At 47.5% G+C, this 27,817-nt stretch overlaps 1 protein-coding gene across 1 annotated transcript; it reads left to right on the top strand.

Annotated features, from left to right (window-relative positions):
• LOC309371107 (2-hydroxyacylsphingosine 1-beta-galactosyltransferase-like) lies at positions 1–27,165 on the top strand. The gene is made up of 6 exons (XM_081913707.1): positions 1–135; positions 15,360–16,204; positions 19,464–19,603; positions 21,382–21,458; positions 24,225–24,444; positions 26,422–27,165. Exons 2-6 carry the CDS (start codon positions 15,368–15,370, stop codon positions 26,735–26,737), a joined length of 1,590 nt encoding a protein of 529 aa, XP_081769833.1. The 5' UTR covers positions 1–135; positions 15,360–15,367; the 3' UTR covers positions 26,738–27,165.
• Positions 27,166–27,817: the final 652 nt, after the last annotated feature.

Genomic DNA, 27,817 nt, shown 5'->3' on the forward strand with positions numbered 1-27,817 from the left:
CCTGTTCTCCCCGCCGCCCGGGGCGGGAAGCGCAAGGCAAGAGATGGGACAGGACCAGAGCCAGCTCAGCCACCAGACGAGGCACCGGGGAGCACCAGACGGACGCCAGGGACCCCGCTTCCGCGGGCGGGCAAGGTGGGCAAACACAGTCCCGGGAGGATGGGGGTGGGTTGTGGGCTTTTCTCTTTGGGGTTTTCCCTGCTGCGTTGTCCTCCCCCCACCCCACCCCGCCACCTCCATCCTCCTCTCTAAGGGACGCGTTTACGCATTAGCACCCTCTTCCCCCAATGTTAACTCATCTCCCAGGGGCGCTTCCAGGCCGGGCAGGTGAGGGGGGGCTGGGCTCAATGTTTGTTGTTGTTTAATTGTGTCCGACTCTTCGTGACCCCATGGACCAGAGCACGCCGGGCACTCCTGTCTTCCACTGCCTCCCGCAATTTGTTCATAGCTTTGAGAACACTGTCCAACCATCTCGTCCTCTGTCGTCCCCTTCTTCTTGTGCCCTCCATCTTTCCCAACATCAGGGTCTTTTCCAGGGAGTCTTCTCTTCTCATGAGGTGGCCAAAGTCTTGGAGCCTCAGCTTCAGGACCTGTCCTTCCAGTGAGCACTCAGGGCTGATTTCCTTCAGAATGGAGAGGTTTGATCTTCTTGCAGTCTCAAGAGTCTCCCCCAGCACCATAATTCAAAAGCGTGCTTTGCAATATTTCAGCGATCGCAAACGGGACCTTGGCAGCAGTTTTGGCTTTTTTTAGTTCTTGCGACCGGTGTGCGCGGAGGTTGTACGATGACGCCGCCGTGGAGCAATGGTCCTTTCTGGTTTGCTTGCACCCCGGAAGGCTCTGTGACCTCTCCTCCAGCAGTTGACACCCCATCTTTACCTTTCCCCTCGCTTCCCACGGAGGGCGCTTCCTAGGTAGGATCTAATCACTGCCTGGCAAATGTAGCTGGACACAAGTCTTTTAATCGTTTGTTGTGGGTTCAAGCCCTGCATTGGGCGAAAGGTCCCTGCGTGGCAGGGGGTTGGACTAGATGACTCGGGGTCCCTGGAGACTCTGCAGTGCTATGATTCTAAATTCTGGTTGTGCAACTGCCCTTGATGCGCAGGCCTTGTGCAACATATAAACCAGTTGCCCTGAAAGATTTGGTGATTACAACAGGGATGTGGAAATGCAACTGGGTAATGCAATGGAGGTGACTGTTGCTTGGCTCAGCTTCTTTACCTAATCTCCTGGCAAACAAAGGATGGATGCTCTACCATCCGGTCTTTGGGAAGATGAAAAATTGTGCAACCCTGCTCTTGTGCTACCCAGGAGAAGGAGATGAACATGGAGGCAGCAGACACTGCTCCTCCAGCAGCCACCTCTGCTCCTTGCTTGCCTGCGCAGCACAGGCAGGGCTAGAGAGGCAGCGTGGTGCAGTGGTTAAAATGTTGGACCCAGGACCTGGGAGGCAAAGGTCCAAATTCCTACTCAGCCGTGAAATCCACCAGGTGACCTTGGGCTGTCTCTCGGTCCAAACTACCTTACAGGGTTGTTTTGAGCATAAAACTGGGGAGGGGAAGAAGAGTTTGGATTTGATATCCGGCTTTATCACTACCCGAAGGAGTCTCAAAGCGGCTAACATTCTCCTTTCCCTTCCTCCCCCACAACAAACACTCTGTGAGGTGAGAGGGGCTGAGATACTTCAGAGAAGTGTGACTAGCCCAAGGTCACCCAGCAGCTGCATGTGGAGGAGCGGGGAATCGAACCTGGTTCACCAGATTACGAGTCTACCGCTCTTAACCACTACACCACACTGTCTCTCCAGAAGATCTGTGTACGGTGCCCTGAGCTCCATGGAGGAAAGGCAGGATAAAAATGTGAGGATAATTATAAGAAAGGTCCAGCTGGGAGCTGGAACAGCAGCAGCAGCAGCAGCTGTGCTCACCTGTCAGCTCCCTCCGGCCAGGAACGCTGGGTCCATCTCATTCTGAGAGTCTGTGGTGGAGAGAGTGGAGGCAGGTGCTTCTTTGAACAGCCACTTACCTGCTTAGGGTAGATGGTGCTGCTGGTTTGCTGGGAGGGAGGGCGCAGTGACCCAGCGGCAACTAGGCAAGATTTGGTGCCAGAAGTTGCCAATCTGACAGGGACAACCGCTAATCCTGTCCCTGCCCCATAGGGCAGCCTCAGGTAAAGGAGGCTACATGAGCCTGTAATGACTGTACAGAAGAAGGAACATTGTGCAAGGCAGGGGTGGGAAGCCTGTAGCCTTCAGCCTGAGTTTGGGGGTCTTAAGCCTGGCTTTGGCCGTTCAGACCTCTGGCAGGAGAAACCTGCCTTTCCTCCTGTGGCCTGCTAGACAGGAAGGTGATGGGTAATAAGAGAGAGGAGGTGGCAGATTGATGGGTGTTTCCCCCCACACACAACAGATGATCCCTGAGGGAACGTGGCCCCTAACAGATGGAGATTGCCCATCCCTGGCCTAGCAGTGGTTGGATCAATTTAAAAATCACAAGGAAGCAAATTAGCTCAGTTGGTTAGAGCACGGTGCTGATAATGTCAAGGTTGCAGGTTTGATCCCTGCATGGGACAGCTGAATATTCCCGCATTGCGTGGGGTTGGACTAGATGATCCTCAGGGTCCCTTCCAACTCTACAAACCTATGACTCTAAATTTAATATAGGAGTGACTGCCCTTTGCTTTTGTTTTAAAAGGCATTGTAGGAAAATGTGCCGCTGGTACAGGACAGGGTAGGAGACCCGTCTTCAATACAGCTGCAGTCTTAAGATGGGGCCGGCCAATCCAGGGCCGGCCCTGTCATGAGGCAGAGGGAGGTAGCTGCCTCAGGAGGCAAATGCTGACAGGTGAGGAGAAGGCAGAGCTCTGTGTGTGTGACCTGGTCTGCCTTGCACCCCCTGAGATAGCCTGCTGCCTTCAGAGGCAGTGGTGGATGCTGTAGTGCTGCCAGTAAAGTAAGATTCATCAGCTAGTCTGCTTGTCCACAGAATGGGAGGGACTGCCATCTTGTCCTTTGCCTCAGGCGGCGAAAGTTCTTGGATTAGGCCCGCAGCAGCCCTGCATGTACTTACCAGGCAGTCGGCCCTTTTGAACGCAATGGGACTGTTAGAGAAACCCACAGTTACTTGTTGTGAGGGAGATATTGTGAGTGGATGCAAGGTCTTTTCAACAATGGTACCACTTTATGAAATCCTTTGCCCAAGTTTTTCTGACACTGTCTTTCTTCTTCTTATTTTCGGTGCCAGGTGAAAACCATTAAATTTGCCAAAGGTGTTTTTTTTAAAAAAAAAAAAAACCCTGTCTAAGAGCAGTGGAGTTGTAATCTGGTGAACCAAGTTTGATTCCCTGCTCCTCCACATGCAGCTGCTGGGTGACCTTGGGCCAGTCACACTTCTCTCAAGTCTCTCAGCCCCACTCACCTCACAGAGTGTTTGTTGTGGGGGAGGAAGGGAAAGCAGAATGTTAGCCGCTTTGAGACTCCTTCGGGTAGCAATAAAGCGGGATATCAAATCCAAACTCCTCTTCTTCTTCTTCAGCTTTAAAAAAAATTATGTGCTGCGTTCCTCCCCACCATGTTCCACTGTTTTCATTCTTGTAAACCTCCCTAAAATCCCTAGAGCTGTAAAGTTGGAAGGGACCTTGAGAGTCATCTAGTCCAACCCTCTGGCAAGGCGTAGCTCCCTGAGAGCTTTGGGGAGAAGAGCAGCCGGTACTCTTTTAAGCTAACCTTAAAAAAGAAGACGAAAGAAATAGATAAAAACATGCAATAACATTGGGGACACATAAACTCTTGAGTGACGTTGCATGTTCTTCCCATGTGTGCCGCATCTCATTCAGCCTGAAGTTTGAGTGTGTTCTGTAGAAAAGACTGGAAGTTGCCCAAAACCTTGTTGGAACAAAGCCTCAGCAGCCGCTTCTGCTAATCTGGCTCTAGCACCAACTCAGGGATAGGGAAATTCATGCCATTCCATACCCTCCAACATTTCTCCAATGAAAATAGGGGCATCCTAAGGAAAAGCAGGATGAAATTACTGGATGAAATCAGAAACCGGGACGGTTTCTCTAAATCAGGGATGTCCCTGGAAAACAGGGACACTTGGTGGGTCTTCCATCCCAATATTGTTGGACTCCAGTTCCCATCAGGTTCAGCTAGCAAGGCCAATTGATGGTAAGGGAAGATGGTGAGCAACACAGGCTCCCTATCTGTGCACTAATTGGACAGGCGGATCTTTGGGTGCCCCTAGACTGCTATTCTGGGGTGGGATTCAGTCACATAGCCATAAGCGCAGGTTGTTCATTTACAGTTCATTGGGATCTAAAGACCAGACTCATGGGCATAGCCAGGATTCACCTTGTGGAACACCCTCCCATCAAATGTCAAACAGATAAAACAACTATTTGACTTTGAGAAGACATATGAAGGCCGCCCTCTTACAGGAAGTTGTTAATAGTTGATGTTTTGTTGTGTTTTTAATGTTTTCTTGGGAGCTGCCAAGGGTGGCTGGGGCACCCCAGTCAGATGGACAGCTAATATTTTTATGATTATGATTATTTTATTTAGAGGGTGTCCCCTGCCTGCGACTGGGAAAGCAAGGCAATGCAGTACCTGACTTCTGTTAGCTTGGCTGTCAAAACCTGTGGCTGCCAGTATTAATCAAGATAGTAGAAAACACTGGAGGAATATTGCTTCATCAGCATATGTGGTCATATTCCACTATCTCTTGGGAGCGGGATTATTATATTCTCAGGAGTATTCTGAAAAAGTGACGCCTTTCTTGCTCTGACTAAATAATCTTGGTGTGGAAGTCTGTCAAAAGCCGGTTTAAACGATGAAATATCTTAATCAGCTTTCTCACTGCTGGCTATAATTACCTAAGTAGGTGTTACAACTCTGCATTGGATTGGGTGTGCCTAATGGAGTTCTTATACCTTTCGTCTGCTTGGCTCAAAATGTGCCAAAATCTGAGCTGGCATTGTCTCTGCTCATTGCATAACAGGCCGGAGAGAAAGTAATCCAAAAGAAAGTGAGGTGAAACCTTGTGTTTGCTGCTCTTCGCCTGGAGTCTGCTAGCCTGCACCTTCCCAATTTTTGAACTGGGCAAAACCCTATTCTTACTCTGGAACCTCAGGCTGGTGAGGCAAATGTGCCACTCTGTACCTCTCTCAGCTTGGCCCTCACAACACTACACAACTCACAGTTCCTTCACCAGCTGCTCCCACTCTCCCCAGGACACATTCCTTGCCAGCCCTGCTTTGCACCCTCCTGGCTGAAATGTGCCTTTGAACTCTGATAATGCCTGCCTGCAAGTTTCTGTAGAAACTAGCCTGCCATACAAAATTAACATTTACGTTTGCTGTTCCACCCACTTTTGTCTGTGGCCCCCGGAAAGTTGCCCAGAAGCAAAGGTGGCCCTTGAGATTCCAAAGTGTTCCTCACACAACCTCTGGAGAGATATCCAGATGCTTTTCCTTAGCATTTTTCTCATGCTGAACTCTGCCCACTGTGGCTTTTGTCGTCAGTTAAAAACTGCCATCTTGATCAGGAGCAGTTGGAAAGCAATCAATGTTCCCCTTTTGGTTTCAGATAGTACAGGGTTTCCCAAACTTGGGTCTCCAGCTGTTTTTGGACTACAGTTCCCTCATCCCTGACCACTGGTCTTGATAGCTAGGGATGATGGGAGTTGTAGTCCATCGACAGTTGGAGACCCAAGTTTGGGAAATTCTGACATAGTACATGGGTAGATTATTATTATTATTATTATTATTATTATTATTATTATTATTATTATTTGTACCCCGCCCATCTGGCTGGGTTTCCCCAGCCACTCTGGGCGGCTTCCATAGAAACCAAAAATACAGTAAAATATCACAGATTAAAAACTTCCCTGAACAGGGCTGCTTTAAGATGTCTTCTGAATGTCAGGTAGTTATTTATCGCTTCAGATAAGTCTGAAAAAGCCTCGGACACAAATTTTCACAGCCCTCTAGCAGGTATGGTGACTTTCATTTGCCAGAAGTAATGTATTTAGCGTTAACTCTGGAAATGTATACTCAATTCTGACCAAACCAAGCCTCCTGATGTATATTTTGCTCTCAGCGGTTTAGTTTGGTCTCCGCCACCTTGGATCTGGACTGTTTTCACACACTAGCAACACATCCTGTGGAATTCTATCTGTGATACTTTATCTGCGCAATCAGAATGGATTTCAGGAACCAAAAGGTCATATTGGCCCCAAAATGGTTTTTTTTTTAAAAAAATTAAATGATATTTATTGAAGTTTCAAAGAAAGCTTACAGAAATTTAAAAAAGATAGAAAAAAGAAACAAAAAATACAAAATACAGAAAAAATAAAAAACAATTAAAAATAAATCCATCTTTCCATGCTTATCTTTCATTTACTTATTTCCCTGACCTCCTCACAGCTCCCTTTTTTGTATTCCAGTTCGGTTGGTTAATTCAGCAAATCCTTTCCCTCTTTGTTTTTATCTTAATCCCTCATCTTAGTATATTGTAGCTTTACTTTCTCGCCTGTTCACAATCCATTTTCACATACTCCTTTATAACATTACTGCTAAAATGCACTTAATTTCATCCCGACATCATTCTAACATTCATTAATTTTACAATACTTCTGTAGATAGTCTTTAAATTTCTTCCAATCTTCTTCCACCGACTCTTCTCCCTGGTCTTGGATTCTGCCAGTCATTTCCGCCAATTCCATATAGTCCATCACCTTCATCTGCCATTCTTCCAGGGTGGGTAGATCTTGTGTCTTCCAATACTTTGCAATGAGTATTCTTGCTGCTGTTGTAGCGTACATAAAGAAAGTTCATATTGGCCCCAAAATGGACACTAGGCGTTCTGTTTTGGCAACTGTAACCCTGGTATAAGGAGCCATTCGGCCCCTAGCTTATACATCTGACTTTCTAACACCGCTGGAGGGCATTACTGCTTAAAAATCTCTACCTACCACCTAGGCAGCACAGTATTGTTCATTCTAAGAAAAGACAGGTGGAATTCCTATATAGCAAGGATGGAGAATCTGTGCCCCTCCCAATGTTGGCGGACTACAACTCCCATCATCTCTGACCACTGGCTATGCTGACTGGGACTGATGGGAGTTGGTGTCCCACAACGCTGGGAGGACCACAGATTCTGTTATATAGCATATTAGGGAAACGTTGCCTCAAGAGAGCAATTCAACTACAAGGTTACCCTACTTCCAACTACAGGTTTAAACTCGGAGATGATTCTTCTCTACTGTTTTCTTCCTTTAGACAAAGGTTCTTTTTTTAAGTCCCTCTGACCCAGGGAAACTTTTCTGGCCAGATTTGTTCCAGGGCCTTCCTGGAGAGATCTCAGAAGCTCACCCACAACCCAAGGCACTGTAGCAGTGGCAGTTTCTGGGCACTGTGCTGCAGGGGCCACCACAACAGTGCTTTGAAACGGAGCGCGAGAGGCAGCTGGCACTGAATGTTAGCATCACACAGGGTGTCGCTGAAATTTGAGAGCCCAAAGTCCACCGCTGAATATTACAGCTTCTCTCTCTTCCAGTGGAGCCTCCGTATCTGTTGAGCATCTTTATGTTATTATTTAGTCAGTTTCTTATACCAGCTGCTGTAGAACTTTGCTCCAAAGCGGTGTAAAGCAAACCTGAAAGAACTGCCACACAAAAAAAATACACAATCATCATCTTCTCCTCTTCTTTGGAGATCACTCATAGCTGAGTAAGATTGTCCTCCATAAACACGGTTTTAACAATGAGTCCGTAAGTGACTGTGGAGGCCAATTCTGGACCCACACGTCCTTCCACAGTGGGGACATTGGTTTCTGGGTGGGAGTTGATCATGGTGTGGATTTGCCAAGCATGCCTTCCTCTTAGCACATTTCTCCCTTGCGTCCTGAGTTTGAGTGTCTTCAAAGCCGTTTATAAGTCGTCCATGTTTCACAAGCATACAGTAAGGTTGGTAGTACAACAGCTTTGTAAACAAGCATTTTAGTTTCCTTGCGAATGTCCCGGTCCTCAAACACTCTGCACTTCAATCAGAAGAAAGATGCAATCACAGAGCTCAGGCGATGCTGGATTTCGGCATCAATGTTGGCCCTTGTGGAAAGATAACTGCCTAGGTAGGAGAAGTGATCGACATTTTCCAACGTTACACTATTGAGCTGGATTTGTGGCGCTGCAGAGGGGTTATTTTGTACTTGCTGGTGCAGCACTTTGTTTTTTGGGATGTTGAGTGATAGGCCATGTTTTTCGTAAGCTTCTGCAAAGATATTAGGATGGTTTGAAGGTCATCCTCTGAGCATGCGCACACTACGTTGTCATCAGCATACTGAAGCTCTATGATGGAAGTTATAGTAACCTTAGTCTTCACTTTCAGCCTCCTCAGATTGAAGAGCTTTCCATCTATTTGATACATGATTTCTACTCCAGTGGGGAGTTTCCCTTCAACAAAGTGTAGGATCATGGCAATGAAAATAATGAATAGAGTTGGGGCAATAACACAACCCTGTTTAACACCTTATCCCACTGTGAATGGTTCACTTTGAGAGCCATTGTTATCTGCGATTGTTGCTGTCATATTATCATGGAGGAGTCAAATGATGTTTACAAATTTGTCTGGGCAGCCAATTTTCAGAAGGACAGTCCACAGGGCATTACGATTTACAGTGTCGAAAGCCTTAGTCAGGTGAATAAACGCCATATACAGGGGTTGGTTTTGCTCTCTACATTTTTCTTGAAGCTGTTGAGCGGTGAAAATCATGTCCACTGTCCCTCTAGAAGGCCGAAAACCAATTTGGGATTCAGGAAGGGTCACCTTGGATATTGTTAAGAGATGGTTTGCTAAGATCCTTGCAATAATTTTGCCAGCTGCAGCTAACAGAGAGATGCCTCGATAGTTTCCACAAACATTTCTGTCACCTTTTTAAAAGAGATTGATAATTTTGGCATCCCTAAAGTCTGCTGGGATCTCTTCTCTTTCCCAGATTTTTTCGATGAGCTTGTGAAGTTGTTGTGTAAGTTCAATTCCGCCCACTTTGAAGATTTCGGCAGGTATCCCATCAGGTCCACTGGCTTTGTTGTTTTTCATTTGGTTAATAGCTGTACAAAACTCTCCCAGATTTGGAGATACAGCAAGCTCATCTCTAACTTGTTTTTGCGGAATTTGAGAGAGGATCTCAGCTGCTACGGGGGAGTTGTGGTTCCAGCTCAGTGCAATAGCTTCTTTCTCTTTTAGAAGTGTGATACCATCTGCTGAGCATAGGGGGCATATGCCATGATTTATTGGCCCATAGATGGTCTTTGTGGCTTTAAAGAAACTCTGTGCATCATGAGTGTCGGCTAAATGCTGGATCTCTTGAGCTTTTTTTATCCACCAGGCATTTTTTAGTTCTCTGGTTCTTCTTTGAACCTCAGCCTTAGCGTTGGCATAGGTTTTTTTCTTAGTGGCACAGTTTCTATCTCTTTGCCAAATCTGAATGGCCTTCCTTTTCTTGTCAATCATGCGTTCAATCTCACTGTCATTCTCATCAAACCAGCCCTGGTGTTTCTTGGTTTGGTATCCAATAGTTTGTTCACAGGCTGCAATAATGGATGATTTTAGCTTGGTCCAGTGTTCCTCGATGTTATCAGGGAATTCTGAAAGCAGATGGTCCTTAAGAGTCGTTTGAAAGCAATCCCGCTTAAGGGAATCTTGAAGGGCTTCAGTGTTCATTTTGTGCCTTGGTTCACTAAGTATTGATAAGCATATAGTAATATCAGTTATGTCACCTTCTGATGTACACATGCATTCAATAACCCCTTGCTTCCTAGCTCTTGCCCAGGATCCCACCCAAGCACCCTAGAGGAGGAGGAGTCTGGATTTGATATCCCACTTTATCACTACTCTAAGGAGTCTCAAAGCGGCTAACAATCTCCTTTCCCTTCCTCCCCCACAACAAACACTCTGTGAGGTGAGTGGGGCTGAGAGACTTCAGAGAAGTGTGACTAGCCCAAGGTCACCCAGCAGCTGCATGTGTAGGAGCGGGGAAGCGAACCCGGTTCACCAGATTATGAGTCCACCGCTCTTAACCACTACACCACACTGGCTCTCACCTACAGCCTCAACAAACTCACTGATCATCCCGCTGCCCCCCAAAAAATCGCACTGAAGAAGGTGCACTCTAGACTTCCCTTTACAACAGGCACCGAGGTTCATGGAGTTTCTGCAAACTGCCCATTCAGCACTGAACCAGCTGCACACCCAGTTGTTCCAGGCTGCAACAGGCTGGGTTGGGTGACTTTCCCAGGGAGTCCAGAAGATGGCAAATAGGACACCCCTCCACTCACAGCTCTTTCTCTGCACACGGCTCCTCTTCTAGCCCCCTTCCTCTGTTTCTGTTATCACTCTTCTCTTCTGCAACAACTAAACGATTGCCTGTAGCTGCTCCAGAGACCGCAGCAGAGAAGGACTCCTTATTCAGGCTAATGATGCACAAATGCCTGTGTTTTGTCATCTTCTCTGGAGTCATGTTTCTCACCTACCTTTCCAGGTAGATGCTGCTGGAACGAACACCAGAACGGCAAGTGGGTGGGAGCAAAAAGAGGCAGGTATAATTCAGTGGCTTGGCTTGAAATCTGGAGGAGAACTCAGGGTGGAAACGCCTCATATTGAGAGCAAGCTTGGTGATTTCAAGCCTGATGTCTGTTGACTTTAATGGCATCTCTTGTTTGGTCTGGGACTTGCAGTGTTTGAATTAATGATAAGATATTGGAAATGTGGGATTGGAGGAAGAGGAGAGGACCTCTGCAAGTGTATGTTTACATGTTTAGTAGAGTTGGCACCGATTGCACTAAAAGCAGTTGCATAGCTTCCTTAAATATGTAGATTACCTTGTGCTGAATGTATTCCTAACAGGTTCCTGTTTTAAAATAACTGCTTACTATGGAATCAGGTTAGACTTGGTTAGACCTTATTTTGCATGTTAACAAAATGCATAATAATGTTCCACCACCATCACAACATGCTGATCTTTGGAACTGATAATAGTGCTTCTGAACTGTTGCAGTAGCTTTGAATATTTAATATATGTGCTGTTATATGAAACAAATAATTGAAAAAGAAAAGAGTGAATGAAGGTGACACAAAGTGGGCATAAACATGGGGGCACCTTCACCAAATCCTGGGGAGGACCAACTGCCATAATTTCCCAAGTCCTTTATAAAAGGCTGTTGAAATATACTCGGAGTCGAGTGTGGATTTCATGCTCTTTATTCAGCTCATAGTGGTAAGGAATGAAAGTTTCCCCAAAATATCTGCTTTATATACATCAGTGTTTCCCAACCGGTGTTCCGCGGCACACTAGTGTGCCGCGAGACGTTGCCTGGTGTGCCGTGGGAAAAATTAAAAAATTTGAAAGATATCCGGAGAGGCGGCCTTCAGGCGAGTTTTAATTTTAATTTTCCTTCTCCCACTTAATGCCCCACGCTCGCCCGAGCAGCTTGCAGTCCTCGGTAACCACGGCAACCTGAGGGAGGGGAGGGAACAGGGAAGTCGAGGGCGGCGGCGAGCCGTGATGACGTCAGTGGGCCGCGCCGCCTCGCCCTGGCACAGTGTGAGAGCCCCGGCTAGTGGCGCGAGCTTCGGAATAAGTGGGATCCGCGTGCGCGAGACCGAGATCGCGGGTAAGGAGCTCAGCCCTGGGCAGGAGGAAGCGGGGCCGCGCGTGTGGGCCACATCCCCACAGAGAGCGAGCCTCCCCCGGCCCACCACTCCGGGCAGGTCCACTCGCATGAGGGGGCGGCGATGGCGACGGCCGGCAGCTTGCCTGCAATGCCATCCCTCGAGCAGGCGAGGAGCCCGGAGGCTACCAGATGCGATTCCTCTTTCCCACCCTGCTCGGGAGTCCAGAGCACTTGGTCGCATTCAGGATCTAGAGTGGGGAAGCAGGGCTTGTGTCTGGGCTGGACACATTGGGCTGCCTGTGCCGCTCGACCTGTGGGGAGAAATCAGGGTGGGAGTCACGACCGTGAGGCAGGGCTGCCAAGTGTGGCAGAAGAGGACACGGCCGTCGCACCTGTCCTTAGGTAGGAGCTTCTTCCGTGTCGACCTGCTGCCCTAAAGTCTTGGCTTTTTTCTTGGCTTTTTGGCGGTTGGCACAGAAGGAAGGCAAGGGGGAGGGGGAAAAATTGAAACTTACACTTTCGTGCGTCCCTCCCGGCGTGACGCTGCGCGCTGACGTCACGGGGCTGTAATGGTGGTGTGCCTCGAGATTTTTTTCATGAAACAAGTGTGCCTTTGCCCAAAAAAGGTTGGGAAACACTGATATACATTATTTACACAATGGGCCGCACGTGATTGGCTAATTCTGGGATTCTCCTGTAGGCCAATCCGGTTGCGGATTCACTTCCACCTGGAGCTGGATTCGGTGGCTCCTGCGGACCAATCATACTGCTGCATTGTTCTAGGACCAATCAGACTGCTGCGTTCTGGACCCTATTGTTCTAGAACCAATCAGAGTGCTGCACTCTGAATCCTATTGTTCTAGGACCAATCAGACGGCTGCTTTTTGGATCCTATTCACTTCAGTACATAACACCCATATAACTTTACTATGGGAAAATGTATTTCTGATCTTCCCAAGCTGAGGAACATTTAGTTTTCTTAAGTTGATATATCTTTCCTGGTCAAACAGGAAGGTTTCTTCAGGCTTTCCTGTGGAGGCATCGCCTCAGAGCTACTCTGCAAAGGTGCACAAGCAAATGTTCCAGTACTTGTAGTTTGCACCGAACCTTCTCAGACCTGAAATTATGCCTGTAACCAAGCCTAAGCCTGTGGAACTGGGATAACTACATATCCTACCTATGTCTACCATAACTTTGGTAACTCCCATCACTCCAGGGCTGGGATCCAGGCTGGATGGGAGATGCAGTTGACAACCTGAGGGAGGGCGCCATGTTGGCTGTCCCCGCCTCCTCTTCATTCTTGTCCCCCTTTTTTCCTTGTCTCAACTTTTACATGGAAAGCCCATTAGGGTTTGAAATTCAGCAGGCGCATTTTGCGCCTGGCTATCGTTGGATCTGGACTGTTTTCACGCACTAATACCCCACCCTGTAGCATTAATAATAATACAGTGATACCTCAGGTTAAGTACTTTATTCGTTCCGGAGATCCGTACTTAACCTGATACTGTTCTTAACCTGAAGCACCACTTTAGGTAACAGGGCCTCCTGCTGCTGTGCCGCCACCGCTGCACGATTTCTGTTCTCATCCTGAAGCAAAGTTCTTAACCTGAAGCACTATTTCTGGGTTAGCAGAGTCTGTAACCTGAAGCATATGTAACCTGAAGCGTATGTAACCTGAGGTACCACTGTAATAATACATTTTATTTATATCCCGCCCTCCTCAGCCAAGACCGGGCTCTGGGCGGCTAACACCAGATATAAAACAATTGATTAAAATACAACTTACAAACAAGATTAAAATACAACATTAAAATGCAGACTCATTTCAGTAGAGACTCAAATCAAAAACCTTTGGGGGATAAAAACATCAAATCTTCACCAAGGCCAACTATCCAGACTGGTCCTATGTGGGCCAGAAAAAAAAGCCAGGGAAGTTCCCACTGAAGGAGAAAGGAAAGAGCGGGAGGGGATCAAGTTGATTTCAAGCCAAAGGCCAGGTGGAACAACTCTGTCTTACAGGCCCTGCGGAAAGAAATCAGATCCTGCAGGGCCCTGGTCTCATGAGACAGAGCGTTCCACCAGGCTGGGGCCAGTGTTGAAAATTCTCTCAGTTATATTTTTACCTGCACAATCAGAAGCAATTTCAGAAACTAAAATGCTTTTTCTGTGCAGCCTGAGCAAGAGCAGTGAACGATGTTACAGTTCATTGTTGTCGCTTGTCTTTCTTTTTTTTATATAGAATATTTATTAAGATTTTCAATAATAATACAATAAAAAGAAAAAGAAAAAATAAGAAAAATACAAAAATACAAAAATAGAAATAATTAAAAACACACAGATTTTCCATTACTTATTTTCCTTAAGCTTGTTTCCCGGACCTCCTCATACCTCCCTTTTTTGTATTCCAATTCAGATTGTTAGTTCAGCAAATCCTTACCATTAAATTTTTACCTGTTTCTAAGCCTTTGTTTCATATTCTCTTAAAGCATTACAGCTGGAAACCACTTAATTTCTATCCAACATCATTCTAACATTCATTAATTTTACAATATTTCTGTAGATAGTCTTTAAATTTCTTCCAATCTTCTTCCGCCGACTCTTCTCCCTGGTCTCGGATTCTGCCAGTCATTTCTGCCAATCCCATATAGTCCATCACCTTCATCTGCCATTCTTCCAGGGTGGGTAGGTCTTGTGTCTTCCAGTACTTTGCAATAAGTATTCTTGCTGCTGTTGTAGCATACATAAAGGTCGCTTGTCTTTCATTACCCTGCCCTAGTGCCCTGCTCAAAGTTGTGGAGAATATTCTTACGTTTTGAATGGTCCATGTCGTAATTAGGAAAAAGAGGTTGGAATAGGCTCCTATGACCTTGGTTCAAGTGACTTTTCTTCTCTAAGTTCTCAGAGCTCTTAACCTCGCTCAAGCCAGGTGTTTAACTGAGAATCAATCACAGTTAGTCCATCATTTGAAAAATAAGGCATTGGGGCCATCTTGCCCCAAAATGGCAACTAGACTTTCTGTTTTGGCAGCTGAAACTCTGGTTCCAGGAGCCCTTTGGCGCCTAGACTATGTATCTGAGTTTCTAACAGATTGTTGTACAGATCTGTCGTCATGTGCACCCTGTAAAATGCCAGACACACTGTTGGTGCTGCACATCTGTATGTATATATAAAAATAGTGCACAGAACTGCAGGTTCTGCGATCAAACACTTTGATTTGCATTACACTAAGTAGGGTAGAGAGGGACGCAGGTGGCGCTGTGGGTTAAACCACAGAGCTTAGGACTTGCCAATCAGAAGGTCGGCAGTTTGAATCCCCGCAACGGGGTGAGCTCCCGTTGCTCGGTCCCAGCTCCTGCCAACCTAGCAGTTCGAAAGCATGTCAAAGTGCAAGTAGATAAATAGGTACCACTCCGGCGGGAAGGTAAACGGCATTTCCGTGCACTGCTCTGGTTCGCCAGAAGCGGCTTAGTCATGCTGGCCACATGACCCGGAAGCTGTACGCCGGCTCCCTCGGCCAATAAATCGAGATGAGCGCCGCAACCCCAGAGTCGGTCACGACTGGACCTAATGGTCAGGGGTCCCTTTACCTTTACCTAAGGAAGGTGTGCTTCCTCCACACCTGGCCCGCACTGTGAGCCCTTCCCGACTTGCACTGCTAAAGGATGAGGACTGACTTTTTCTCTTTCTCTGCAGCAATTGACATGAAGCATTGCCTACATCTTGTGGCCGCCCTCTTTGCTGCAGTAGCCATTTGCGTACTTCCTTGCCACAGTGCCAAAGTCCTGCTGGTGCCCACCATCGTCTTCGACAGCCACCTGCATAACTTTGTACGGGTAGCGGAAGCGTTAAGCAGCCGGGGTCACGATGCCGTCCTCCTCCTCCACGAAGGTCGAGTCGTGGAGCCTTTTCCCCGGGGCTACAGAGTGCAAGATTACCAAGGGGTCTTCAGCACGGAAAGCGCCGATGACTGGCTGCAGGAGTTGCTGAAGCGAGTGTTTGAGGGGAAGATGACCTCCATGCAGCTCTTTTCCATCCTGGAGAAGTACCTGGAGAACTGTGACTTGATACTGGGAAACAAAATCCTCCTGCAGCAACTTCAGAGTGAGGACTTTGACTTGGTCTTGGTCGATCCCAACGAAATGTGTGGCTTCATTGTCGCCCACATCCTAGGTGTAAAATATGTGGCCCTCTCCACTGGCTTTTGGTTTCCTGCTGAGATTGGAGCCACTTCACCTGTGGCCTACGTCCCCGAATTTAACTCCCTGATGACTGATCAGATGGGCTTTTTCGGCCGGACTTGGAACATCGTGGTTTTCATCATCTCTCGTGTAGGCACCAGGCTGTTCATCATCCCCAAATTTGACCACCTCATGGCAAAACATGGGGTGGAGCCGCAGAAATCCATGCTGGAGCTTATCCAGGGCTCGTGCCTCTTTTTCCTGTGCAACGAAGTGGTGCTTGACTTCCCGCGACCTTTGCTTCCCCATGTGGTTTTCACCGGGGGGATTCTCACAGAGCCTGCCAAGCCTCTCCCAGAGGTAAGTAAATGGAACGCGATACACCCAGTGGCAGATTTATGGCATGTGGGTGGGTGGATGTGGGGCATTCGTTCACCTAAATAAATGTGAATTCCTGCAAGAAGAAGGGTGTATGCGGAAAAGGTGATAACATTTCCTCCTTTGTGTTACCCACTCCCCCAAATGGCCTGGAACAGTCCCTGCGGTGGGTCATACAGAGGGAAAAGGTGATGGTGATAATCGTGCCCTGAAATGGGTGTCCCATCCCTCCAAAAAAGTGATAATAATTATGGTGGTGATAAGGACTCTGCACTCTGCAAACAATTGGGGAGCAGTCTGGGGAAAGCTGATAATATCGACAATGCCTTTGCACTGGCATCTTCCCCCACCCCCCCAAAAAGAACCCGACAAATTGAGAACAATCAGGAAATAAATGATGGTGCGACCTCAGCACTGAGCTCCCCCCGCCTCCAAAAAAACAAAACTTGGGAACAATCAGAGGAAATGTGATGCTGATAATGATCCCTTTGCCCTGGGCTGCATGCACACATACAGATATGCGCCAACAACTTAGGAATAACTGCTGCTGTGCGGCAGGCACCCGAAACAAGAAGAGGATGCCACATCCTCCCATCACCCTCATATTCAGCTGTGTGTGTTGGGATGTGGAGGGAATTGCGGGAATCGCCCATCACTCATTTTGCTGCCTGCCACATGGCTGGCAGGCAGCAAAATGAGTGATGGGCGATTTCCGCAATTCCCTTCACATCCCAACATACACATTTTTTTTAAAAAAAAGTAGCTGCCTGCCGACAGCTTCCTGTGGATGGATGGTAGCAAAACAAGACAAGTGGAGCAGATCCTGAGCATCTTCCTCCACTGCTCCGCACACACATTCCCCCAAAACACTTCCATGACCAGAGCAGCTGCTCCCTGTTTGCTCCACAAAGCCACTGAGCAGCAAAGCAAAGAGAAGGCAAACAGGCCCCAGCATTCCACCTCCAGTATAGACAGCTCCCTGCACATTAAACTTTGAAATTCTCTTTCTAGAAGGGCTAAAGACTTCCTTTAAAAAAAAAAAAGCTCAGAGTCTGAAGCCCCTGCTGGCATGTGTCCTGGTGCAAGGTGCTCTACATGGGGCTACCTTTGAAGGTGACTCGGAAACTACAACTAATCCAGGATGCGGCATCTAGACTGGTGACTGGGAGTGACCGCCGAGACCACATAACACATAACCTGGGCTGCATGCACACATGCACACTAAAGGATCTTCGTTGGCTCCCAGTACATTTCCAGGCACAATTCAAAGTGTTGGTGCTGACCTTAAAAACCCTAAACGACCTTGGCCTAGTATTCCTGAAGGAGCGTCTCCACCCCCATCATTCAGCCAAGACACTAAGGTCCTCCTAAGGGTCTTCTGCTGGTTCTGTGACTGTGAGAAGCAAAGTTACAGGGAACCAGGCAGAGGACCTTCTCCATAGTGGCGCCCTCCCTGTGGACCGCCCTCCCTTTAGATATCAAGGAGATAAAGAACTACACAACTTTTAGAAGACACGTGAAGGCAGCCCTGTATTGGGAAGTTTTTAATGTTTGATGTCTTATTATGTTTTCATATACCGTATTTTTTGCTCTATGTTTTTTGCTCTTTTTCCCTCCTAAAAAGTAAAGGGAAATGTGTGTGCATCTTATGGAATGAATGCAGGCTGCACGGCTATCCCTGAAGCCAGGAGAGTGAGAGGGATCGCTGCTTTCACTGCACAGCGATCCCTCTTGCTGTTCTGGCTTCTCAGATTCTGAGATTCAGAATATTTTTTTCTTGTTTTCCTCCTCCAAAAACTAGATGCGTCTTGTGGTCTGGTGCGTCTTATAGAGCGAAAAATACGGTATGCTGTAAGCTGCCCAGAGTGGCTGAGGAAACCCAGGCAGTTGGGCAGGGTATAATTCATAAATTATTATTACTCCAATTGCACCATTGCAAATATAGACCTGAGGATCTTCTGTTCCAACCTCCTGCAGGAATATGCAGATGTCCCGTTTGGGGATTGAACCTGCAACTTTGGCATGGTCAACACCATGCTCTAACCAATGAGTGCCATAGCTGAATTTTCTGTCACCGTTCACGTCACTTTCCAGTTTGTGGAAGGTGACTTTCTGCAGCAAGGGAACCTCCTGCCCCCTGCAAGTGCCTCCGAGCCTTTGAGGAACCTGATTTTCCAGAGTTATGTAATGTGTCGGAGCATCAGACTCCCAACTTCAGGCCTTCCTTGAGTTGTGACGTGACCTGAATTGCAGCAGGAATGGAGCTAGCACATTCATCCCCACAACCCTCCCACCACCACCCCCACACACCATCAAATATTAAGTAAACATTCTTTGAAACACTTGCATAGTGCCATTGCTTTCAATCATTTCTGTCAGCTTTTTATCCAGGGTGTTGAGCAACTAAGCTCAGAGGCCAGTTTGCCACGACACGGATGCTTTGTCTGAGCAAGGGAGACCCGGATAATAATAATAATAATAATAATAATAATAATATCTTTATTGTCATTGCCCCCTCTCGGGGACAACAAAATTACTTGGCTGCTCCATCCACCCAGGTAGGGCACTCCACACAAAATCAAAACAACTATAAAAACACTAATTAAAACAATACAGTATAATACAGCAAGGAAGATTAGATGACTTTCAAAGTCCAGGCTTCCCATTCAGGGCCAAGATCGCTCTGGAGAAGAAGCTGTTCTTAAGACGGCTCGTTCTAGTCTTCATCGTCCTGTATCTCCGTCCCGACGGCAGGAGCTCGAAGAGACAGTGACCAGGATGCGATGGATCTTTTACTATGTCCAGTGCCTTCCTATGGCACCTTGTGGCATAAATCTGCTCTAAGGTGGTTTTAAATAAGAATTGTCCCACGATTCCTTTCCTCTGATATTCTTTCAGTGCAGAGAGATTTCTGAGTTTGATTTCAGAGTCCTGGTGAAGAGGACGCTAGTTTTGCGGCGTCTGCTGTCTGCAACGATGGGGATCCCACGGGAGAAGGGCAGAGAAGTCCAACTGCTTTGCCAGAATCCCTGGCAGGCCACCATGTATGGTCTTACCTGGGCTTCTATTCTCAGCTGAACGGTTTGAAGTCTCCCATCCAAATACTAACCAGGCCTGACCCTGCTTAGCTTCCGAGATCAGGCACGTTCAGGGTAGTACAGCCATAGACCTGAAGGGCTTAAAGCGAGAAAGCTTGATATTGCTCTGATCTGCAAATCTGGGGGTACTTTTATACGTGCAGGGCCTGCGTCTCTGGATGGAAGCCGCAGATGCTGGTGTCGTCGTGGTCTCCTTTGGAATCGGTATACGAGTCCTGCCCAAAGACCTGGTGGAAAAGATGGCCGGGGCGTTTGCTCGCCTTCCCCAGAAGGTTGTGTGGAGGTAACACCCGTTATTTCGTGATCCGTAACTGCATTGTGCTTGTGGACAGCCACAAAGCAGAGGAGGGATGCCTCTGCACTGCCATGGATTCATGGAATCTGCCCCAGATCCCAAATAAATGGGGGCCATGTTCTAGAGGGGCAGAACCGATCTGGACACCCCATCAGGCTGCCTTTCCCCCCTTTTTAACTGCCTTTGGCATTTTGCTGCCTCAGGGAAAGGTCAAGATGATGCTGCGCATACAGAAGCCAATTGGACCATCAATTGCACCTTAACACCAAAGCTATTAATGGGATAGTGTCCACCATTGCACCTGAATAGGGTGGCAGAATAGTTATGGGGGTACAGGGTGGGCTCACACAGCTCCCATCTGCCACCAGCAGGGGCCTCAGGAGGAACAGCTGTGGGGGGGCTGTCACAACTGCTTCCTAGCATCTGCCCCCCCCCCCAAGGAGATCATCTCACTCTGCCATAGGTCCAGCCTTTCAGATGAGAGATGTCATAGACATCAAGGACCAGGCTGTTTGAGAATGCACCCAGACGCAGTAACTGCCTCTTCCACCTGCCAAAGAGCACCCTCACGTGATTCTGTTCACGTTTACTCAGAAACAAGTCCCGCTGGATTCAGGCAGATTTGCTCTAAAGAAAGTGTTTATCTTCTTTCCTATACAGCGGTACCTCGGAAGTCGAACGGAACCCGTTCCGGAAGTCCGTTCGACTTCCAGAACGTTCAGAAACCAAGGTGCAGCTTCTGATTGGCTGCAGGAAGCTCCTGCAGCCAATCAGAAGCCGCGGCAGACATTTGGGCTCCAAAGAACGTTCACAAACCGGAACACTCACTTTGCAGTGTTCGGGAGCCAAAACGTTTGACTTGCAAGGCGTTCGTCAACCAAGGTACGACTGTACCTGTTTGGCACACTCCGGCCACCACCGGTGTTCCCAGGAAAGCTGCTCTAAGTGGGATTCTCTTCCTCACATTTAACACAGCTGGGTTGCTTTCTCAAGCAGCTGGAGGGATGGTGTTCTTTGCCGTTGGAGTGGAGCAAACAAGAGAAATTGTTTGTGTGTGCACTCTGGCCAGAGACACCAAGAGGTAGCATATAAAGGTAAAGGTAAAGGGACCCCTGACCATTAGGTCCAGTTGTGACCGACTCTGGGGTTGCGGCGCTCATCTCGCTTTATTGGCCGAGGGAGCCGGCGTACAGCTTCCGGGTCATGTGGCCAGCATGACTAAGCCGCTTCTGGAGAAAGCAGAGCAGCGCACGGAAACACCGTTTACCTTCCCACCGGAGCGGTACCTACTTATCTACTTGCACTTTGACGTGCTTTCCAACTGCTAGGTTGGCAGGAGCAGGGACCGAGCAATGGGAGCTCACCCCCATTGCGGGGATTTAAACCGCAAACTGAGACCAAGAGGTAGCATATAGCTGGTTGCAATTTACCCCTAAATCTTTAGTTGCAGTCAACTGGTATTTACTAATCTTTTCGGTACCCATGTTTGAGATATCTTCTTCCTGGCAAGTGTAAAAGCAGCTAGGGTAAGGTCGTGGTACGGGACAAGGGAGAAGGGTTAAGTGGTTATTATATTTTAGCCAGCATTTTTTTTTAAATGCAGAACCTGCACATAATTGGCACTTTCACCCTATGTATTATTACATCACACACTGTGTATTGTTAAACGTTTATCGTTTCCTCTCATTCTCCCCTGAGTCAGGTGGGAAGGAACTTATTTTAAGTGACGGATCTTTTGCTGTACCCCTCCCACTGTCCTTTGGCAGATACTCTGGTCAGAAGCCACATAACTTGGGTGAAAACACACTGATGATGGATTGGCTGCCTCAGAACGATCTGCTGGGTAAGTGAAAAGGGATCAGCCAAACGAGGGGGTTGGACCAGATGGCCCTTGGGAGTCCCTTTCAACGCTACCATTCTATGATTCTATGAGAGCAAGTTACTTTTCCTCGCCCGGAAGGAGAGAGCAAACCATGCCCTTCTCCCTCCACACTCTATGTGAATGAACTGCTTCAATGTCTTTTCCAGTCCTGGATAACTGTCAAAGCTAATGGGTTTTTGTTTTTGTTTTCTCCTATAACATTGCTGGTTCAGAATGCAGTGGTACCTCGGGTTAAATACTTAATTTGTTCCGGAGGTCCGTGCTTAACCTGAAGCACCACTTTAGCTAATGGGGCCTCCTGCTGCTGCCGCGCCGCCGGAGCACGATTTCTGTTCTCATCCTGAAGCAAAGTTCTTAACCTGAAACACTATTTCTGGGTTAGCGGAGTCTGTAGCCTAAAGCCCATGTGACCTGAAGCGTATGTAACCTGAGGTACCACTGTACCTGAATTGATTTAGGACCAGAGTTGAGCATAAATCTCCCCTCCTTTCAGCCAAATGCCAGCGATTTGTGCTTTAAAAAACTTATGTGCTTAAGGGGACAGATAGCGGAGCAGCTGATGTTTATTTAATTTGACCTTTGGGTGTTGCAGTGACCTCTTCAGATTTTGGAAACCACCTTCCTCCTCCTCCTCCTCCTCCTCCTCCTCCTCCTCCTCTTCTTCTTCTTCTTCTTCTTCTTCTTCTTCTTCTAATAGATCTTTTTATTTTTTCATAAAAGTATTTTTATACTTCCTTTTTGACCCTAACAAGGATTACATGAAAGCTCACCAGTTTGCTGCTCAAACATTCAGGTATTGCCGTACAGTGGTACCTCGGGTTAAGTACTTAATTCATTCTGGAGGTCCGTTCTTAACCTGAAACTGTTCTTAACCTGAAGCACCACTTTAGCTATTGGGGCCTCCCGCTGCTGCAGCGCCACCGGAGCACGATTTCTGTTCTTATCCTGGAGCAAAGTTCTTAACCTGAAGCACTATTTCTGGGTTAGCAGGGTATGTAACCTGAAGCGTATGTAACCTGAAGCGTATGTAACCTGAGGTACCACTGTATGGCTATAGCAGTCACCAGCCTGTATCACCAGATATTAGGAGGGCTTACATAAATAATAATCTGATTGAAGAGCCTTTTAATAAGGATGTGCCAGTGATTTTAGGACCTCCCTATGATGGGATGGATGCATGGTTTGAGTTACTGTCTTCAGAGCTTCTGCAGCCTTATTCAGCTTCCGATCAGCCATGCATAGATATCAATACCATTTTTAAAAGTACAGTGGTGCCTCGCAAGAAGAATGCCTCGCAAGACGGAAAACCCGCTAGACGAAAGGGTTTTCCGTTTTGGAGGTGCTTCGCAAAACGAATTTCCTATGGGCTTGCTTCGCAGGACGAAAATGTATTGCGAGTTCCTGCGGGGTTTTTTTTCCTCCCCCCCCCCTTTTTCCCAAGCCGCTAAGCTGCTTATCAGCTGAGCCGCTAAGCTGCTTAACAGCTGATCCGCTAAGCTGCTTATCAGCTGATCCGCTAAGCCGCTTAACAGCTGATCCGCTAAGCTGCTAAGCCGCTAAGCCACTAATGGGCTTGCTTCGCAAGACGAAACAACCGCAAGACGAAGAGACTCGCGGAACGGATTCTTTTCGTCTTGCGAGGCACCACTGTATCTAGTTACATAGTGTAAATCAGATGTGTCCACACCATCATTCGCCAACTCGGGGCTCTCTAGATAGTTTGGACTACAACTTCCATCAGCCCCAGCCAACATGGTTAATGGCCAGGGATGATGGGAATTGTAGTATAGCAACATCCAGCAGGCGCCAGTTCCAAAGATTGTTCTACACTTACAGCAGTGGAATGGCTTGATTGGGGGGCAGGGCAGGCGGGGAATTCAAGGCAGCTGCTAGTAAGGTAAAATAAGGACACAAAACCGGCCGTGCAAACTTTTGTTAATCTTCACAGGGAGCGCAATACCTTAATCAGGTGACTGAAAAGCATTGGTCGTGGTTGAGTTTAAGCGGTGGAATTAACAAGAGAACTTTGTAGTGACTGCATTGTGGCCAATGCTTTTTGGGGAAAGAGGGAGAGCTGTGGGGGGAAAAACTTCAACTTGCGTAACTTGGGATGCAACAAAATGTTGCCTGTAAACATATTGATAGGATAAGTTCAACTGTCAATAACGCAAGTGATTAAGATTTCAGCGTTATATTTCCAATCAGTACAAAGGGCGATAGCAATCTTCCTTCAAATTACAAATTAGTCTGTGGGCTGTTGTAACGTAGCCATACGAGACAGAGAACCATAGAATATGATGTCAGTCCTTTGTAAAATTGAGGCCCGGGCATCAATCGCTTAGATTTTTCAAAGGAACGTCCTAGTTTTGGAATTGACTGTTCCTCCTTAGTCACATTTTTGGCTCCCTTTCATCTAATTCATTATAAAACTAGACCGCATCTGTCAATCCAATTTCAGCACAATTTGCAGAAAACATTTAATGGCAAATTTCTACAGTCCTAATCTCAGTGGATGGTCGTCAGCTAAATTCTCCTCAGAGAAGACCATTGAAATTAATAGTATCAAGTTAGTTGTGCCTCTTAATTTCAACAGGTCTACTCCTCTGAATAGCTTGAGTGCCTCATAGTGAGTCAGAAAACTACATAATAGATAGTGTTTAGCAGATTTGGTAATTCAAGTAGATATTATGGATGCGAGCTTTTAACATTGCTCTATTTCTGCTGCAGGCCACCCCAGTGTGAAAGTCCTTGTGAGTCACTGTGGCATGAACAGTATATTTGAAGCCATTTACCACGGGATTCCAGTTGTGGGCTTCCCTTTCTACGGCGACCAGTTTGATATTATGACGCGGATTCAGGCGAAAGGGATGGGTATCCTTGTGGACTGGGGCCGGGTGACGGAAGACAGCCTCTACCAAACTCTGTCCACAGTAACGACTGACCCAAGGTAAGTCAGCCTAATAGTAGCCTTATTCAAAGATATTCAAAGGCTCTATAGATAAGTTACTTTCTGTTTTAGCCCCGCCCCCTTTACCTTCTCTCAAAGAACCCTGGGAAGTGTGGTCTGTTAAGGGTGCAGAGTTGTAAAGAGACCCCTATTCCCTTCACACAACTACAGTTCCCAGACTGGTTTAACAGTCAATCCTCCCCAAAGGGTACTCTGGAAATTATAGCTGTGAGGTGACTTGGGGCCCTCTAACAACTCTGACTTTTAGGAGACTACATTTCCCATGGTTGTTGGTTTTTTGCAGGGTTGGGGAGTTAGCCATGGCTGTTCAAAATGGTATGATATTGTTTTTACATACCAGTAGTGGTGATGAGGCCTATGGTTCTGTGACAGTGAATGAACCATGCACTTTATTTCTCCAGGTAACACCATAACACTCCATTTTTTCCTCCTAGAAAGTAAAGAGAAATGTCTGTGCGTGTTATGGAGGGAATGCCTACGGGTGGCAGGGGGGATCTGCTGCAGTCGTGAGCAGAGGATCCATGGTTCCCCCTCCTTCCCTCCTCCGTGGCTCGCTTTGAAAGAGCAAAGCGGGAGAAGAGCCGCTGAGTGGGGAGGAGAGAGGGACAGAGAGCCTGCTTCTTTAAAGGAGCAAAGCTCCTTCTTTAAAGGAGTAAGCGGCTCCTGTCCGGTTGGTTCCTTTAAAGCAAGCAGGCTCTCTGTCCCTCTCTCCTCCCCACTCAGCTCGCTACATAGCAGCAAAGTTTTTCAGCTCGCTAAGCCGGGGATGAGCGGGAAGGAGGGAGAAAAGCAGAGCCTGCTTGCTTTAAAGGAGCAAAGTGGGAGAGGAGAGGAGCCTTCTCCCCTTATACCCCTCTTCTGCATTATTAGCAGCATCCTTCTCTACACACCCCACGCGTGCTCCTTGTCCCTTGAGTGCTTTTCCTTCCCTCCCCACTTAAAACGTGGTTACAAAGCATGGATTCACATGGATCCTCAGGATTTTTGCACTGGGCTACTCCAAACTCACTGTCAGATCACATGTCTGTGGCCACAGCATGAACCACAAAAATCATACATCCACTGTTTCATTTAGAATATTTTTTCTCTTGTTTTCCTCCTCTAAAAACTATGTGCGTGTTATGGTCGGGTGCGTGTTATAGAGCGAAAAATGTGGTATATGGAGCACTACTCAGAGAGACACACACCCCAACTCAGTTAACTGTTTTTGAGAGAGGCATTCAATTTGCATGTTTGCTTCTCCATCTCATGGATTCAGCTGATCTAGACAGATTATTCTGCGGGTGGGTGCAGGCACCAGGAGAGCCTGTAGCTCTGTGGTGAATTGGCCAGGTACCAGTAGATGCCTCTGCTGAAGAGATACAAGTTTGTCATGGAGGAATCTGGGAAATATGCGGATGAATTATATGGTGTCCTGTCCCGGTCCTCAGGAGGAGCCCATGAGATGCAGCAAACCAGGCCACTTGCTGCAGCCACAGCGCTATGGAGAGCTCCAAGTGAACCTCATGCTCCAAGGAGGGCCTGAGGTGAGCTGAGGCCATTTGAGCCTCTGCTTCCAGTCCACCTCTCCTGGGCTTTGCCTCCTTTGTTGGACAACATTGCTAATACTCTGGCTTGAAGATGGACACTTGACCTTCGCCCTCGGGCCTCCTGTCTGGTGTGCTTCTTGCACCACTGGACCGCAAAGCTCTTCACACCCAGGGGAAGGTCTCTGTGAAAGTCCAGGCCACAGTTCTATGGGCGCCGGGGCTGTGGAACCAAATTCCTGCCTTGGTTTCAGTGGGCTCCTAAACAGCATCAGCTGGTGGTCCTGTAGCTTCTGATTTAGTGTCCTGGTCATTGTTGGACTCCAGGATAATGTCTGATGGATCCTTTGTGCCGTTGATTTGGTAACGTAGCAGTCAGTGGGGGACACATCATTCTCCTAGCATTATTGTTGACGTTCCTCTTTTGCAGTTTCTCCAAGGTTGCCAAGAAGATCTCAGAAATCCACCTGGACAAGCCCATTCCTCCCCTCAACCGGACAGTCTACTGGCTGGAGTACGTCCTTCGCCACGATGGAGCTCCATTCCTCCGCCCGGCCCTCTACAAACTTTCCTTTTACGAGTATTACTGCTTGGATATTTTGGCAGTGCTGCTGCTGTTTGTGGGAGCCATCGTCTACATGGTCTTCAGGCTGAGCTGGCGGTACAGAAGGTCCGACGTCAACCCAGCACACCTGAATGGCCACGTTTTGAATGGGCACGTCTTGGAAGGGAAGAAAGTGCAGTAGGACTTGGCTCTGATCTGAGTAGACTGTGCCTCTCTGAATAGAATAGATAAGGGCGGTGATAAGGCCAAAAATGGATAGGGCTGGACTTTGTGGGAGCTTTGAGATGGGATCTAAGTCTGTGAAATGCTGGGGAGGACAACATCCTCTTTGCCATTCTCCCATGCTATGTAAGACGGTGAGGAGAGAGCCGAGATTATGCTTTTTAGAGTGAGTGAGTAGCTGTGGAATGCCACTGCCCCATATTGTGTAAGGATAAAGGGAGGTCCTTTATTATTATTGCGAGGAATCTGAAAAGTGGTGCTTTAAAAGTTTGTTTCAAACAGCTGGTACTCATTGGCTTTCATTGGCACACCGCACTCTTGCCTTTGTGTGATACTGCATCGTTTTTTAAAATAAAATAAAATAAACCGCAAATTGCTTCCCTCCAACCAGAGTGTGAATGTGAATTTGAAGGCAGAAGCAGATGTTTCAAGTTTGCGGTTCTTGTTGGGATTGAGGTGCAACCGAAGGCAATCTGCCCCATCCTTGGCTTCAAGGGAAGATCCCTTATTCCTCAACGAGAATGATCTAAATGATTGGGAGACGTTGAGCAAGCAAGGTTCTGCGCCACTAGAGCCTTTCAAATAACTGAAGGAACACTGCCCTTTCCTCCTACATATTATACCTGCCCTGATTTCCCCCTCTTTTGTTGTTGCTTCCCCAAGAACTGCTCTCCTAGGTCTTTCCTGTCCCCACTTGGAATGCCCCTGCATTGCAGACTTGAAGAGGAAAGGATGAAAACAGGGAATGGTCAAGGAAGGAGAGAGAGGGGGACAGGATGGGTGCTTCTGACCACGTGGGCTCCTTTCTCCCTCTCTAGGCCTTCTCATTCTCCCTGCAGGGAGTTGCCAGAATAGCGAAGAGTCTCGCAGTAACTCGCAAGACTTGAAGGTGCCACAAGTCTGCTTGTTGGTTTTGCACAGCGTGCTAATGCAGCAGTTGTGGTTGTGTTTTGGGACATCCTCCTGGTTCCTTCTCAAGTTTTAGAAGCCTCCCATCTGCAGGGTTATGGTTGCATAACCTACGACGTCAAAAAGATAG

Source organism: Podarcis melisellensis, assembly GCF_964234715.1.
Source record: "Podarcis melisellensis genome assembly, chromosome: 5".
Lineage (NCBI taxonomy): Eukaryota > Metazoa > Chordata > Lepidosauria > Squamata > Lacertidae > Podarcis > Podarcis melisellensis.